General features: G+C 45.1%; 8 protein-coding genes and 1 non-coding gene across 9 annotated transcripts; 4 read left to right on the forward strand and 5 right to left on the reverse strand.

Moving 5' to 3' along the window:
- The first annotated feature begins 572 nt into the window (after positions 1-572).
- Positions 573-2,748, forward strand: CYBJADRAFT_168840 (uncharacterized protein). Its single transcript, XM_020215527.1, has one exon. The coding sequence runs from the start codon at positions 913-915 to the stop codon at positions 2,653-2,655; it is 1,743 nt and encodes a 580-aa protein (XP_020069209.1). The 5' UTR covers positions 573-912; the 3' UTR covers positions 2,656-2,748.
- CYBJADRAFT_142015 (ArfGap-domain-containing protein) lies at positions 2,733-4,149 on the reverse strand. The gene has a single exon (XM_020213186.1). It carries the CDS (start codon positions 4,131-4,133, stop codon positions 2,850-2,852), a length of 1,284 nt encoding a protein of 427 aa, XP_020069210.1. The 5' UTR covers positions 4,134-4,149; the 3' UTR covers positions 2,733-2,849.
- A 1,096-nt stretch (positions 4,150-5,245) lies between these two features.
- Positions 5,246-6,527, forward strand: BUD17 (putative pyridoxal kinase BUD17). Its single transcript, XM_020215528.1, has one exon. The coding sequence runs from the start codon at positions 5,321-5,323 to the stop codon at positions 6,290-6,292; it is 972 nt and encodes a 323-aa protein (XP_020069211.1). The 5' UTR covers positions 5,246-5,320; the 3' UTR covers positions 6,293-6,527.
- CYBJADRAFT_163752 (uncharacterized protein) lies at positions 6,309-7,133 on the reverse strand (the record flags this gene model as incomplete). Its single annotated transcript, XM_020213796.1, has 1 exon — positions 6,309-7,133. The coding sequence occupies one exon, from the start codon at positions 7,131-7,133 to the stop codon at positions 6,309-6,311; it is 825 nt and encodes a 274-aa protein (XP_020069212.1).
- Positions 7,134-8,263: 1,130 nt separating this feature from the next.
- On the forward strand, positions 8,264-11,380 carry CYBJADRAFT_130096 (histidine kinase osmosensor; the record flags this gene model as incomplete). The annotated part of the gene is made up of 2 exons (XM_020212895.1): positions 8,264-10,195; positions 10,256-11,380. The coding sequence occupies 2 exons, from the start codon at positions 8,264-8,266 to the stop codon at positions 11,378-11,380; spliced, it is 3,057 nt and encodes a 1,018-aa protein (XP_020069213.1).
- An 80-nt stretch (positions 11,381-11,460) lies between these two features.
- CYBJADRAFT_163754 (uncharacterized protein) lies at positions 11,461-12,445 on the reverse strand (the record flags this gene model as incomplete). Its single annotated transcript, XM_020213797.1, has 2 exons — positions 11,461-12,234; positions 12,344-12,445. 2 exons carry the CDS (start codon positions 12,443-12,445, stop codon positions 11,461-11,463), a joined length of 876 nt encoding a protein of 291 aa, XP_020069214.1.
- On the reverse strand, positions 12,427-13,157 carry BUD31 (U2 snRNP complex subunit BUD31; the record flags this gene model as incomplete). The annotated part of the gene is made up of 1 exon (XM_020213417.1): positions 12,427-13,157. The coding sequence occupies one exon, from the start codon at positions 13,155-13,157 to the stop codon at positions 12,702-12,704; it is 456 nt and encodes a 151-aa protein (XP_020069215.1). The 3' UTR covers positions 12,427-12,701.
- A 243-nt stretch (positions 13,158-13,400) lies between these two features.
- CYBJADRAFT_t131 lies at positions 13,401-13,495 on the reverse strand. The gene has a single exon. It is a non-coding gene; the product is annotated as a tRNA-Ser (tRNA).
- A 1,824-nt stretch (positions 13,496-15,319) lies between these two features.
- On the forward strand, positions 15,320-15,569 carry CYBJADRAFT_168846 (uncharacterized protein). The gene has a single exon (XM_020215529.1). It carries the CDS (start codon positions 15,334-15,336, stop codon positions 15,550-15,552), a length of 219 nt encoding a protein of 72 aa, XP_020069216.1. The 5' UTR covers positions 15,320-15,333; the 3' UTR covers positions 15,553-15,569.
- The last annotated feature ends 159 nt before the right edge of the window (positions 15,570-15,728 follow it).

Here is a 15,728-nt window from a genome sequence, read left to right on the forward strand (position 1 = left end):
AAACACGCTTGATAATACTAGACAGTCCCTTCCACACCATAACGAACTGAAAAGAGACCTCAAGTCAGTCCATACAACCAACACCTGTGCCGGCTGTTCTGATAAGCGCCTACGTAATACGACATAGAGCTGGTCCATAACCCAAAATCAACCCCAATTCACTCGCATACCATCGCTCTGAAGCTCGCCAGATCCACCAGCACCAAGACAGAACAAGAATTCACACGCTGCGACGCGTCGCACTACTCAAGATACGCACGTAAATGAAAATCCGCCCACACGCGTACGCGTCGCGGCCTCGACGACTTTCGCGTCGCTCCGAAGGAAAAACCCACACACCAAAAAATAAAGTTCCAGAACCGCATCTGTGTGTCCGCTACCATTAAAACCTCTTAGCGTGGTCCTACCATTTATGCGTTCCTTGCAGAGAGTTCGAAAACCACATACATATGTTGACAAAAATAGACGCTCGTCGAACCTTTGAGGGAATCTCAACCTTCCTCTTCTGCCTTTGAGATTGGAGCAAATATTCGTTGCATTTTATCATCTCTTCCATCAACTCCATTGTTGAAGCCCAGTTGTCGATCCCAAGTCAAAAGGCCCCCTCCAGATCGTCTTTTTGCACCACCAGAATTGCTCTTCCTAGCCGTAAAATCGCTGGTTGTTGTGTGCGAGTTGTGTGTGTGTTTTTTTTAGATCACCGCGGAGTGGCTCTCGGCATTGTTTAGTTATTGCCCTTTTTAGCCTTGTTGAATCACTATTTGATACCCGCCGGGGTTCCTGGAATTCAACAGCTCATCTTTGACACACGGAAGAAGAAGCCGATCGACTCTCCATCCATATTTATTGCAACGGCGTGCTTTGGCTTCGAACTCACCCTCTCACTATATCGGCACGGGAAAGGTTGTGATAATGAGTGAAGGATTTGACGAGGTGGACATCAACGTTGTTGGTGCCCACAGACCACGCAGAGAGTCTCCTCTGGCGTACATGTACAAGCAGAGACACAGCAACAACTTGAGGTCGTCGCTGGCGCTGATGAATGATAATTCGTATGAGACGTTGCCGATGCCGGATGTGAAAGACTCGCCCAGGGCTCAGAATAGTCCACTTAGTACGAAGATGAGCAACACCGCACAGCCAAACCCGGTGGTGGTGCAACGGAAGGTTGAATACTCACCTTCGAAGAGGCTCAAGAAGAGTAGGGAAATCAGAGGACAAGACTTGGATGACAAGCTGACGAATGGAGATGACGATGAGGACGATGAACTGGACGACTCTGTCATCATGTATGATGTTCCGCTATCACAATCTCTGGTGCAGCTCTCAGAGAACCAAAAGATGGTTGGTTCTAAGAAGCTTATGAGTTTCACCTCTGACACTACGAGAACTTCCAGTATCATGAGCTCTGGTAACTCACACGATCTGAACTCGGATTTTGAGCTGGACGTTATGAACGACGATGCCATGAAGTTAACCATGGAATTCTGTAAGTCTGATTCTGTTCACGTCTCACAAGAGTACGATGCAAGAAGGCACTTGCTCAATCAGATCGAAGTTGCCAATGGGATCGAAGACTCCCATATCCCACCAAGTGCTATGAAACAGAAGCTCTTGGCTAGTACAAGACCTTCCCACCTACCACCAAAACCAAAGGTTGAAGCGCAGAGACATTTGAGACAAGTTGAAAGACTGAAATCTCAGGCTCTAAAGGCGGAATTGGCTAATGAACAAGCACGTTTAAAACATATAAAGGAGCTGGACAGGTTGAAATCGCAGGACTACCTCTATTGGGAGAGGAAAATCATTCCAAACTTCGAAGATATGATTGAGAAGTCTTCCACAAGGGAAGTCTGGTGGAGATCAGGGGTTCCTAACAAGTATCGTAAGTTCGCATGGGTTCAGCTGTTGGCTGTGAAATCAGCTTCCATATTGAAAACTCTGCCCGAGCTACGCTCAAAGGCTCAGAAATTGATCGATTCAAACACCCCGTTGGTCCAAAAGCTAAGTGATGAAATTGACAAAGTGTTCATCGATGTTGGTTCATTTCAAACATCATTGAACCAACCTCTGCTGCAGGTTTTAACGATGTACTATGTTCAAAACGATATAAAGGCACCTGTGAAGGGCCTCTGTTCATTGGCATCCATCTTACTCTATAACGTCCAGTCCGTGAATGAGACTTACTTATGCCTCTGTGGGCTACTCCAACGCCATGTCTTGAAGTCGTTATATGCCAAAGATATGGATAGATTTCACAAGGAGGCAGAATCGTTCTTGAGAACTTTTGGTCGCTTAAATCCAAGGCTTTCACAGCATATCACAAGAGATTTGAGATTACCACCGGAGAGGTACTTGGTTCCACTGTTGCAAACGATGTTTGCCAATCTGTTAAGCCTGGAGATGTGCAGTGTAATCATGGACGTGTACATATTTGAAGGTGACTCTTTCTTGTGGAGATGTATTCTCACTCTATTCGACAAGATTGGCTATAGACTATATGGTAACGAATCTGAAATCTCTGATGTCATTGGCTGGGATGCACTGAGGAAGCTCAACGACAAAAACGTTGATAGAGAACTTTGGGTTAGGTATTTGGACTTGGGACATCCAATGGATTTTTTGGACTCTGTTAGAAAGATCTTGAAGAAATGAAATGAACTGTACGATCTATGTATAATATGCTGTTTACTTATGAAGGTCTTATGCTTGTGTTGAAGTTTCTATAAATTGATGGAATTATTGGTATTATACTTCGACATTGTAGGTATTAGAAGTTTGAAAACAGAAAAGACGTTATATAAGATACAAGGATTCACACATGGTGATTTTGGGCTCGAATAGGAACTTCATTGGTATCCATAGCCTTGATATCCCTGTTGGTAAAAGTGCTGTTGCTGTAATTGAGGTTGTTGAAACGCCCCAGTTTGCTGGAATGTCATCCCAGTTTGCTGCTGTTGCGGTTGCTGGTATGACAGGCCGGTTTGTTGAATGCTCATCGCCGATGGCTGGCTCTGTAACTGGGGTTGTTGTACCTGTTGCAAGAACCCGTTTGACTGCTGAACGTTCGTTGGCTGACTATAGAGACCCATCAACTGAGCTTTGTTGATGCCAGTTGCCTGAGGCTGTGCGTATCCTGTCTGTTGCTGTTGCTGTTGTAGCTGCTGTTGCTGTTGTAGCTGCTGTTGCTGTTGTAGCTGCTGTTGCTGTTGTAGCTGCTGTTGCTGTTGTAGCTCCCATTGTTGCTGCTGAACTGGGTCCACATAGATAACACCAGTAGCAGGGTCCAGGTACTGCTGTGGCGGCTCTGTCATTAACCCTGTTCCAGTAACGCTGAGAGATCCAGGTGTGCTTACGCCTGTCGCACTTCCAGTTAGCCAACTCGATGAGGACGTTGGCGCCTGCACTGAGGCCTGTTGAGCACCTGCTGATGTTGATGGGTTTCCCTGGCTTGTGCCCGGTCTTCTAGGCAGCGCAGGCTTCGACTGGTCCGAACTATCCAGTATCTTCGACGCCAAGTTCAAGTCTCCCTTGGCTAACACAAGCGCCTCGTAGTTATCATCAGTGTTACGATACCCCATGTTCTTCAGCTTCGGCTCCAACTTCTGATACTTGATGCGCTTCAGCTCAGGGATGTCCCGATGTGTCAACGACGGAACGTCACGAGAACCACTGCTTAGAGACTGGCCGCGAGATCTGCTTCTCGCTCTGCTGCCGCTGTCACCACGTCTCCCCAGGTTGTAATCTTCACTGGTGGGCTCACTATACCGGAACTTACCAAGAACGTACTTGTTTCTCACGTACATGAATATCTCATCCTTGTCATCGTCGTCGTAAGGGAAGGGAACATCCTTCGGGTTCCACAGCTGCTTGGCCTTCTTGTTGCCCATCGACGCTAGGCTGTCGATGTCATCGTCTGTCCATCTGTCCAGCGTAAGGCTCTTCACAACAGACACATCGTCTCCCAGCTTTCTGTGTACGGAAGCACAACGGCCACAGAGGAACACTCCGAGGTTCACCGACGCCCAGGTGGGATACGTCGCACCACATTCACCACACTTGTTCCGGTTAGATCTGTCGTTCAACAAGTCCAAGAGCTCGTGCTCGATACGTTTCTGGTCACGTTTGCCCATTGTATGCTTGTCTGGCTGGTTTGGTTGGTTCAATGGTTCAATGGTTCAATGGTGAGGATTAAAGAGAGGAGGTGTGCGAAGGGCTCAACGGGATTAAATTTCGCTCTCTGGGGGTTTTTCCCGCAAAGCTGGGGCTGCTGAGGGTTTTCGCTCTGCCCGCGCTGGCGCTGCGTGGAGTTTTCGGGTGAGTTTTAGCAGGGACGCCGGCGGGGGCTCAGCGCAGGGGGCGGCCTAGCGAGCACACCCAGCCCAGCCTAGCGAGAACAGCACACCCAGCCCAGCCTAGCGAGCACAGCACAGACAGCCCAGCCTAGCGAGCACAGACAGCCCAGCCTGGAGGGTTGGCCCGTTGAGCCTGGGGCGGTGGGCTGTGAAGGAAATGCTGTGTGTAGCTGCCTTTGTAAGTGAACATGTGGGCTCTGTGGAGCGTGATGGTGGTGCCGGGTCTGTCTGCAGTGGTTGCTGGAAGGAGATGCTCTGCCTGTAGGACACGCAGCCACGTCCATTGCGGTTCGATACAGGACAAGTTGTAGGTTGTAATATTAAAGAGACGGAGCTCGCTCGGTTACCGAGCTCTTTATCAGCAATTGGGCTCAAGAACAGGGTTGGTTAAGAGCGAGAAGCGTGGCCTATGGATAACCTATTGGGATCTCTAATGTGATATGCTGGGTGTTCCACTACCCAAGTTGGAGAGACTGTGCAAAATCAAAGACAAAGGCACCACTACAATGGTCTTAAAACCTCAATCGATAGTTTCACCCTGTGACACCAACAGTTAACATTCTCCCACCATGAAGCTTGGAACAATACCGTTCATTGTACTAGAATGATGTTGAACACCGAGAAGACACGCTCTACTCCCCCACCACCTCCCTTCCCAACGCTAATGGAGGCCTCCAAAGACACTACAACACACCAATGGCCGTCTTTAAGCAAACAGCAACCACCGACACCTCGTGAATCTTGCTTCGATTATCGATAAAATGTGTATATATAATACTCTCTTGAACACTCGTTGCTGTGGTAACCGCCTCATGCGCTCCCCCCTCCCCATCTCGTGGTGTGCGGGTGTGGCTGTTGATAAGGCGGCACAGTTGTTCAACACAACAGGCCTCACACTTCATTATTACTCATCCAGGCTGTGGCGGGATATCTCAGCGTGAGGGAAGCTGAGCCCATAGAACGAGATGACAAAGGGGCCGCACTCGACAAACAAGCTGCTGTCGATACAATCACACGTTATACATGGGTATGTTGGTAACAGAGCAGCGACATTCCCGCTTCAAATGCGTGGATGGGACGTTGATTGTTTGAACACCGTTCAATTCTCCAATCACCCAGCGTATGGGAGCTTCAAGGGCACCAAGTTCGGTCCTGAGACCCTGAAGGAGTTCTACAGAGGACTGAAGGATATCGGCATCAATTATGATGCCGTGCTGACCGGGTACGTTCCGAGTGATGAAGCGTTATCGGTGGTGTTTGACATGTGTAAAGACCTTGCAAGCCATGGGGTTAAATGGATCTTGGATCCCGTGCTAGGTGATAATGGTAAAATCTACGTTAGCCAGGGAAACGTTGACCTGTACAGGCATATACTGAGATGTGGGTTGGTGTCTGTTGTCACGCCAAACCAGCTAGAATTGGAAGTGTTAAGTGGTGTCAAAGTTACAGATCTTGAGTCGTTCAAAAATGCCATTGATACATTTAACGAGTTATACAACGTTGAGAATTTGATCGTTACAAGCGTACAGCTCTCGAATGACTCGGCAAGCTTGTATAGTGCAGGCTCTACTCGTATTCTTCAAGGTGTCTTCAAGTCGTTTTATTTCAAAGTGCAAACCATCCCTGCTCAGTTCTCAGGCTCTGGTGATCTGTTCAGTGGATTATTGACAAGTGCCATCTACAAGTACAACGAGAAATATGGGTCGAGTGTTAACATTAATACCCAGCTGGAGAACTTACCACTTGCATATGCATTAAACGAAGTGTTATCCATAGTGGAGAAAGTGTTGACGTTAACCTATGAACATGAGCTTAACAAATATACATCTAGGAGCCAGCCTGTTCCATCATATTTGAAGATCAATGATCTTAAACTCATCCAGGCAAGACATTACTATACACAGGAGCTACGTAACTTCACTGTGCATTCTTTTTAATGGTGTACGTTTCTATTTATCGATGTCTCTCTTTCCTAGTCCTTAGCATTTGGATGATATCCCTCTTGGTTGACTTAGATCTGGAACTTCCATTCGTTTCTTCTCCTGTGACTTTCCTCTTCTTCATGTTTTTAGAGAATGTTGGCTTGAAATCTAGTGCTTGTTGGAAACTACGACGCCATTGTTCGTCGTCGCACTGAGGTAACTCCACCTCTGGGTACTTTTCCTTCACCTTTCCATATATCTCTATTGCATTTTGTAGAGAAGAATTTGAATCACTGGTCACATTGAGTCTAATCACCAGGTCGAAGAAGTGATCGGGTTCTCTTTTCACATCGACTCTCTGAAACCTCGAAACAAACCCTCCCATTATCTTCTTCACATATTGATCACCATCTGATATAGCCTTGATCGATTGGTGGTTATCGCCTCTACGGCTGACTCTCCTCGTTGTTATCCCCCATATGTCCTTAGATCTTGGTGATTTACCACCAAGGAAGTCCAGACATACAAACCTGACGTTACCCAGTTTATGGCTCCCGGTATTGAGTTCCTCGAAGTCTCGAAATATCTGTTCTCGCTCTCGTTCTAGGTGGTTGTTTCTATCCAGGACAACAATAGACTTATTCTCACTAGCCAGCATATCCAAGCACCGCTGCACAAACAACTTGTTGGACTTCCTTCCTTGGGGAACCTCATCGTTGATAACAACGCCTACATGTTCCCGCAAGGCTCCTTGTAACGTCAACGCGGTGGTTGTCTTCCCGCATCCTATCACAGCAACAGGCACCAGGACTAGCTTCAGCGGGCATGTGAGGGCTCCACTGGGCACCAGCTTCATGTCAACCCCAAGAGACATCTATGGGAGCCCTCATTGTCCCTCCAGTGCTCACATAAAATGAGTCTCATCGCATCACTAAGCCATCATCGGAGACCCCACGCCATATAAACACCCGGACATCTCACCATCCGGACACCACATGTGACTGCATGCATCTATGACGTCATAAGTGCATTCTTTGTTTTTTTTCTTCATGGGCTTTTGCCGTGGTTATAAAAATAGGCACAGATTGCCATAAATTTGGTCTCATCTTCCAGTTTCACTGCTGTACCTGAATCGCCAACGGTTCTCTCTGGTTGGTGAGTTGATCTTGAACGACGTGGACTAATTGATTCGACAGCCTGGCTGTTGCCAATATGCGAGGAAATCGGCTTTTTTCTTGTGTCGGACTTCCCTGTTGGCTTAGAAACGACTCCCACTGGTGTCATTTTAGGTGCAATTCTGGTATTAATTGCTTGTCCAAGTTGGCTCACGTCCCGGCTGAAGGTGCATCTTCGAATGCGATGCGTTCATGTCCAAGTGCGAACGATAACTTTGATCTCCTCCATCTCTTCAGCTTGCCCTGATGTGTTCTGTCACTGTAATGTTGTAGCGAAAACGATAGTAGAGATCTTCCAAGCGTGCAGAGGTATAAGCAATGATCGATCTTGGGCTCCCAATAATCCCATGTAGGAACAGTTTCTGATGTCAGCCACTACCGTTGTCCAATCCATGCTGAAATGAAGTGTCAATAACTGAGGAAAATACACAGTTTTCTCTTCAAAGAGCACGTCTCTTATGCACACTTCTGTCCCCATCGTTCCCATTACGCAGCTCAACATGGTGGGAAGCACTTTACCTCGTGCGCATTGGACGTACCCCTTACACGATTTCTTAATTTGGTGCTCGTCCACCGACTTGTGGGTGATTCTCACATCTGCACTGGTGATTAACGACGTAGTGCAACAGGTTCGTCAGGATGAGAGTTTGCAGAAAATAATATAACCAGGTCTTTTCTTTCCCTTTCTATTTTTAATCCTTCTTCTTGATCTAAAATCGTCGACATCGGCATATATCAACACCTGTCAATCGCCCGTGGAATTACAGTTACAGTGCGCTAAAAGGTGATGAAGAACCTGCTGCTGGAAACAATGACTTGTGAAGTTCTCTCACTGTTGCAATCACAGCAGAAGCTTGAGCAGGTGGTTAAGAACCCAGCCCAGTTCGAGAAGTTCCGTCTTGATGTCATTCAAACTCTTGAACAACAACAATGTACGATAAGCACTTTACAAACAACGTCTGCAGTGAACAGAAGGTCTTTGAGTGCACTTGTGAAGAATTTGAGCCGTGTTGCGGACGGTGACTTCCCTGAGCCCTTGGACATAGAAACGAGTCCTATGGTTGATCCACTGATACGGGACTTACAGCACGCCTTCAACCTCATGATGTGTGAGATTGGAAGCTACACCAGCCAGGTCACCAAGATCGCAACAGAGGTGGCACACGGTGAGCTTGGTGGTCAGGCAGAGTACACTGGAACAAAAGGTGAGTGGAAGGTTCTCAGCGATACGCTGAACACGATGGCTTTGAACCTGACGAACCAGGTTAGAGAAATAGCTGACGTTGTCAGATCAGTGGCAGATGGTGATCTCAGCAAGAAGATAAACGTCCATGCCCAGGGTGAAATCCTGGAGTTGCAAAACATCATCAATACCATGGTTGAGCAGTTGAAGACCTTTGCCTTTGAAGTGACCAGAGTCTCCAGAGAAACAGGTGTTGAGGGCCGTCTAGGAGGCCAAGCCGTTGTTGTCGGTGCAGAGGGAATATGGAAGGAGCTCACAGATAACGTCAACGCCATGGCTACGAACTTAACTAACCAGGTGAGAAACATAGCCAATGTCACCACTGCAGTGGCGAAAGGTGATTTGTCTAAAAAGGTCACTGCAGATTGTAAAGGTGAAATCTTGGAGTTGAAGATCACCATAAACCAAATGGTGGACTCTCTACAGACCTTTGCTATGGAGGTAACATCACTTGCGACAGATGTCGGTATAAAGGGTATCCTTGGAGGTCAAGCCGTCGTTAACGGCGTTGAAGGTGCTTGGAAAGATCTCACTGATAACGTCAATGCGATGGCCACCAATTTGACGAACCAGGTGCGTTCAATTGCAACAGTCACCACTGCAGTTGCACATGGTGACTTGTCTCAGAAGATCCATGTTGTTGCCCAAGGTGAGATCTTGGAGTTGAAGAATACCATCAACAAGATGGTTGACTCTCTACAGGTTTTCGTCTCTGAAGTGACTCGTGTTGCTAAAGATGTTGGTGTCGAAGGTAAGTTAGGTGTTCAAGCCCAAGTATCTGATGTTGATGGACTCTGGAAGGAAATCATCACCAACGTGAACGTCATGGCAGCCAACCTTACCTCACAAGTCCGTGCCTTTGCTCAAATAACGGCAGCTGCGACTGATGGTGATTTCACCAAGTTTATCACAGTGGAAGCCTCTGGTGAGATGGATACCTTGAAGACGAAGATCAATCAGATGGTTTTCAACCTGAGAGACTCCATCAAGAGAAACACTGCTGCCAGAGAAGCTGCAGAACTGGCAAACAGTGCCAAATCTGAGTTCTTGGGTATCTTCTCCCATGAGCTGAGAACCCCTTTCAATGGTATCTTGAATTATACACAGTTAACTCTGGACACCGAACTGACACAGTATCAACGTGAAATGCTGAGTACGGTTCATAATCTGGCTAATTCCCTGTTGACAATTATTGACGATATTCTTGATATCTCTAAGATTGAAGCCAATAGAATGACTATCGAGGAGGCAGATTTCTCACTGAGAGGAACTGTATTTGGTGCTTTGAAGACCTTGGCCGTCAAGTCAATAGAGAAGCCGTTGGAACTGATATATCAGGTTGATAACTCGTTCCCAGATTCCCTGGTTGGTGACTCTTTCAGGTTGAGACAAGTGATCTTGAACTTGGTTGGTAATGCCATCAAGTTCACATCAGAAGGACATGTTAAACTAATGGTGAGAAAGGCAACGAAATCTCTTGATGAAACGATATCCACTACTGTCCAAGACTCAAAGTATGTTGTTGGGCCTGCAGATGTGAATATCAAGCCATCTTCAAAGTCAGATCCACTCATGCTTGAATTCTGTGTTAGCGATACTGGTATTGGCATTGCTACGGATAAGCTGGACTTGATCTTTGAGACATTTACCCAAGCTGACGGCTCCACTACAAGAAAGTTTGGAGGTACTGGTCTTGGTCTGTCTATTTCCAAGAAGCTCATTCATCTGATGGGAGGTGAGATCTGGGTTACCTCCAAATACAGAGAGGGATCCAGGTTTTACTTCACTATATGTGTTACACCTGCACAGGAGAACCCTTTTAAGAGAGATGAGAAGCTTCTAACCTTCAACTTACACCAAATATTGTTTGTTTCCACGAGGCACTCCCCAGAGGACACAGAACAGATTAGAAAGGACTTGCTTGAGCTCAACCTGAGACCAACAGTTGTGCGTGATATCTCAGAGGTGAGCGAATCTGAACAGAGTAAGTTCGACGTGATTATCATTGATTCTCTTGAAACCGGGAAGCAACTACGTGATCTTTCTGAAATCAAGTATATTCCATTCGTTCTTCTCAATCATAAGATCCCCAAATTGAATATGAAGGAATGTCTCGATCTTGGTATACAGTCCCATGGTAATACGCCTTGCTCTTTGATGGATCTTGCTGGCTATCTCAACCCAGCATTGGAATCTCGTGTTGTTCCATCAGATGACAATACTCCACAGAAGTACACGATCTTACTTGCAGAAGATAACTTGGTGAATCAAAAGCTTGCGGTTCGTATTCTGGAGAAGTACGGGCATGAGGTTGTCGTTGTACAGAATGGTGAAGAGGCCATCACAGAGGTCAAACAGAACAAGTACGACGTTATACTGATGGATGTTCAAATGCCAATCATGGGAGGGTTTGAAGCTACTGAGAAGATCCGTGAATGGGAAAAGGAGATGCGTCCAATAAATCCCCTGAGTATAAGAGTTCCAATCATTGCTCTAACAGCTCATGCAATGTTAGGAGACAGAGAAAGGTGCTTACAATATCAAATGGATGAGTACATCTCAAAACCTTTAAAGCCCAACCTTCTGATTCAAACAATAGCAAAGACGGTTCACCATATAGGTAAGTTGAAAGAGCTTGATCATAGAGATCCTCGGGTACAAGCTATCATTGGTAAAGTAGCTTGATGTATTATTCCTTTTGTTTCGCCCTTCTTTTAGCACCGCTTTAATCTTTATTCATTTCTTTTGGTAATCAAGCTTGTTAGCTACCTTAAAGGACCCATAGACTTATTGGATGAATCAAGTGAATCAACAGATGTATTCCCAACCGACCCTCTTTTGCTCTTCGTAGCATTAAGGATAATATCACGTTGTTTGACACCGACTTTCCACACATCAGGCTTCAGCTGACCATTCTCCACTCCGGGGCTCCTAATAACCAAGGAGCCATGATCAACTGCAAACCCAGGTTTCGTTAGACCCAAGATCTTGAATACTTCCCTGGCGATAATTCCTCTCGTGAATTTCTTCCTCAAGGTAGATGATTGCTCAATAACTTGGTTCAAATGTTGAGTCATCAATGTGCCTCTTAGGCAGTCCATCCTGGGATACAACGAAAGGTAGATACCGGAATTGTAGTTATCACGTAACGTCAAGATGGTTCCCTTTCTCCAAACTTCCACTGGAAACTCCCTATCATCAGGACGGTAGAACGGCCATTTGACCAGTTCAATCAGATCGTCAAACCAAGTTGAGCGACTTTCCTCGTTGCCTATTTCAATAGCTTTCTTCCGTCTAATCCTTTGTAGAACGTCATCACAGCTACGCTGGAGCAGGAACAACGCCACAACAAGGGCATTTGCCAATGGCACTGACTCTTCAGTCTCATTCGGAAGCATGAACACCCATGGGAAGGACTCAATCACGTAGCGGCAGAGTCCATACAGCTCGCAATCCACCAATACCTCGTCAACCTTTCCGGTCCTGTGAGGAATGCCTCTCACCATGAGAATGAACAACACAACTTGGTTGACAAAGCGCTGAGGTTATAGATTAGTAGCGGAACAACAACAACAACAACAACAACAACAACAACAACAAAGCGGTTGAAACGTGAAGAACATGGAATTAGAATGGTATCAGCTATACGGAAATCAATCTGATGTTATCTCTATAGACACCGTTGTTGAGGTTGATCTTGAGCGGCAAGTTCAACAACTTGAGTAGCGTGTCATCTGTCATTCCAACCATTGCAAGATGGCATGGCACGTCTGTCTCAAGACACGGCAAAAGTCTCCATAACGAGACTTGTGGGTTGTGCTGTTGGAACTTCAGCGCTAAGCTCTTAAACGCCCTATTCATTTCCTCTGTGGAGCCCATTTCTTCTTGGCCTCAGTACGGACTTGCTTCTCCAGCGCTACCGCACAGTTTATTTGTTGTGATTTCTCAGCTCGCACTCCATCAAATATGCTGAGGCCATATCAACAGCAGACATAATTGGACAAGCTCAATCGCTACTGGCACATCCTCTGCAACCACAGTTTACGCACTCTTTGAACTTGATGTTCTCATTCTTCTCTAGCGTGGCCTTTGGAACACGACAGATACAGGTCCCACCGTTGTTGTTCTCTGAGCCTTGGATGCACTTGATACAACACAGGTTCTCGTAACCCTGTTTCTTCCATTTGGCGATGAGGTTGGCATCGCAGTACCTGTGCTTCAGTAACCAATCGTACAGCTCCTTGGAGATGGCCTTCTTCTTGTAGTACAACTCGTACACGTACCTTGACTTCTGGTGCGTGATACGGAATATTTCCCACAGCGACTCACTCTTTCGTCCTGTTTTCGATAGCGCAGTGGCCTGAGCATCCTTGAGCTTGTCCTCGAAGGAATTCAACGTGGGTTCAATGTTGTGGAACCCGTCTGGAGCTTTCTTTGCTCGCGATGTTCTTGGTCTGACCATCTGTGTTTAGATTCCGAGATCTCTGTGGCAATAAGCAAATTAATAGAATACCGCGAGAGGAATCTCAAGGAGTTGATGGCTTATTGTAGAAGATTTGCCTCGAAACATCGTCACCGTCATCGCCATCTCTGCTTAAGCTGTGAAAGGAAGAGAAAAAATCGCTGTGCAAACGCTGTGGCGGGCGATGAGATTACGTAAGCTTTGTGATGGCTGTTTATATAATCAATTTTGAAAAAAAAATCTCGACAGCAGCAGGATTCGAACCTGCGCGGGCAGAGCCCAGTAGATGGCTTGAAATGAATTCGAGTCTCCCGCCTTAACCACTCGGCCATACTGTCGTAAATCCATGTTTGTGGAGTTATACGGGCGTGTAGCTTCATAGAGCCTGATACTTGGTTGGGCCACATAATTAGTCGTATTGGATAGTCTCTTATGCTACAATATTCAATTGAGCATTGAAGATGGTGAGTTCCTTAGGTACCATCCGATGTAACTAGAGATAATGTGAATATAGATCAGAGTTAAGTTAAAGTGTTAACGAAAATGCTATATTTTCTCAATACAGCGTCATGGTGTTAGTGTAATATGAATAACTCAAAAAAGGTAGGTTCATTATCTATCAAAAATATTAGAAGGACAGTAATAAAAATAGCAAACCCCATTTCAAATTTCTCCAAATTGTACCACAATGTAGCTCTTATCCGAATTAAGAGATATATACAGCATGATCATGTTACCTTCAATATTTTCTGAGATATAACCATTCATGGTTTGTATGGTATAATCAAGAAAAACACATAGATTTGCTTATATATCAACAACGAAACAAAATTTGGGAAGCCTGGAACCGTCATACCGTAGCAATGATCTATATTGTCATATATACTGACTTTCAACTGGATTATATCAGTGGTTTTTCCAAAATGATCCACACCATATGTGTTCTTATATATAATTCTGGCTCATCGTTACCCTAGCAATCGAAAAAATGTAAGGATGTTTCCAATTCTAATAGGCATTGTTTACATTTTGAATTCTTATCAACACAAAAATGACACAAAACCAATACAGCTTTATACACAACGTTTAAAACATCACAACACAATGGACTCATAAACAAAAGATTCAACAAGGGAAGAAAAGAGACTGGAGAACAACCAGAGAAACCCCAAAGAACTCTCATTGGAACCTTCCAACGACGTCCTCAACCTGAAGAAGAAACATCAGCGACTAATCCAGAACCACAGCGGTAACTTCAAACGAAGGAAGTACGACACAACAAGAAGACCCACTAGTTATTGAGACGGACTAATTGACCTGTTATGAGAACAAGATACGGAGCCAAGGAACCTTCAAGTTTTGTCACAGAATACCCCTGCAGAGATTATAGACTTGCCACAACAGCCGCCCATACCTGAACCTGAACCTGAACTTGATAATGGAACTATGGCTGATAAAATAAGAGATAGGCGAAGAAATGCAGCATAAATAGCAGAGAGAGCGTCGGAAGAAATTAGACGTGATGGCGCTTTTGATTACGGTCCCAACTTTGAATAGATCATTGAAGATAACACCAACGGTTTTAATGAGAATGATGATCCAGTTTATGACGAACAACAATAGCAGAGACCACGGAGACCGCAGAACTCAGTTTGTAATCCAGGTGACCTTGAATAGTGTTGTGATTATTGTCAAGCTCTCCTTATCAATACTGAATTACCATCTTTTTGTTGCGACACGGACAAAAGTTTTACTCGGTGAGATTTTCAAAGAACCTTCAAAGTACATGAAGGACATCTTATTGGATCCAATCACGTCCAGATACTCTCGAACAATCAATACAATGCTTTCAATATCGTACTTGGGTTCAAAGAGTACTGGCGATTCAAGAGGTGGAACTTATTCAATGACCATCTATAGGCGTTTATTCCATAGAGCTGATGGTATGATAGCTCAAGAAAATGGTCAAGAGAAGTCTGCAGAAAATTATACACTAGATCCAGGATTAACTACAAATGATCACCTTGAATTGCTTAAAGATGTTCTTCAAAACGATGAAGAATATAATAAACTTGAGGACTACATTAGCAAGATTGGTGACTTTCTATCTCAACACAATCGTTATGTGCAGCTGTTATATACCGCTAGAGAGATTGTTCAACAGGAGATTACAGAGATGGGATTAACAATAGAAGAGACTATTGTTGAATTTGCCAATGTTGAGCCAACAACACCCACAAATTCAGAAGATCGTACTTCTCTATTACCAGAGGTTAAAGAGTTTGCCTTGGTACGCAGAAGCAATAACAGCAGAACATGCTTCAATTTTAGTGTAGAGGAGAGGTCGACAGGTCGTTTCACTTTTATCGACAGTCTGTGCAAGAGTGTTCTTTGATCTTTGAGATGCCCTCTTTTAATAAATAAAGGACGAGGCAAATCTTTTCCATACTAACGGTACTCAGGTTAGCATCATTCTGACATATCCACACCATATACACGCTTGCGATGACATATACGAAATCTTACGCTACAGTTTTAGAAGACTCCTTAGGCGTTGATTTCGTTAGTTTC

The sequence above is a fragment of the Cyberlindnera jadinii genome, assembly GCF_001661405.1.
Source record: "Cyberlindnera jadinii NRRL Y-1542 unplaced genomic scaffold CYBJAscaffold_12, whole genome shotgun sequence".
In the NCBI taxonomy this organism is placed as follows: Eukaryota; Fungi; Ascomycota; class Saccharomycetes; order Phaffomycetales; family Wickerhamomycetaceae; genus Williopsis; species Williopsis jadinii.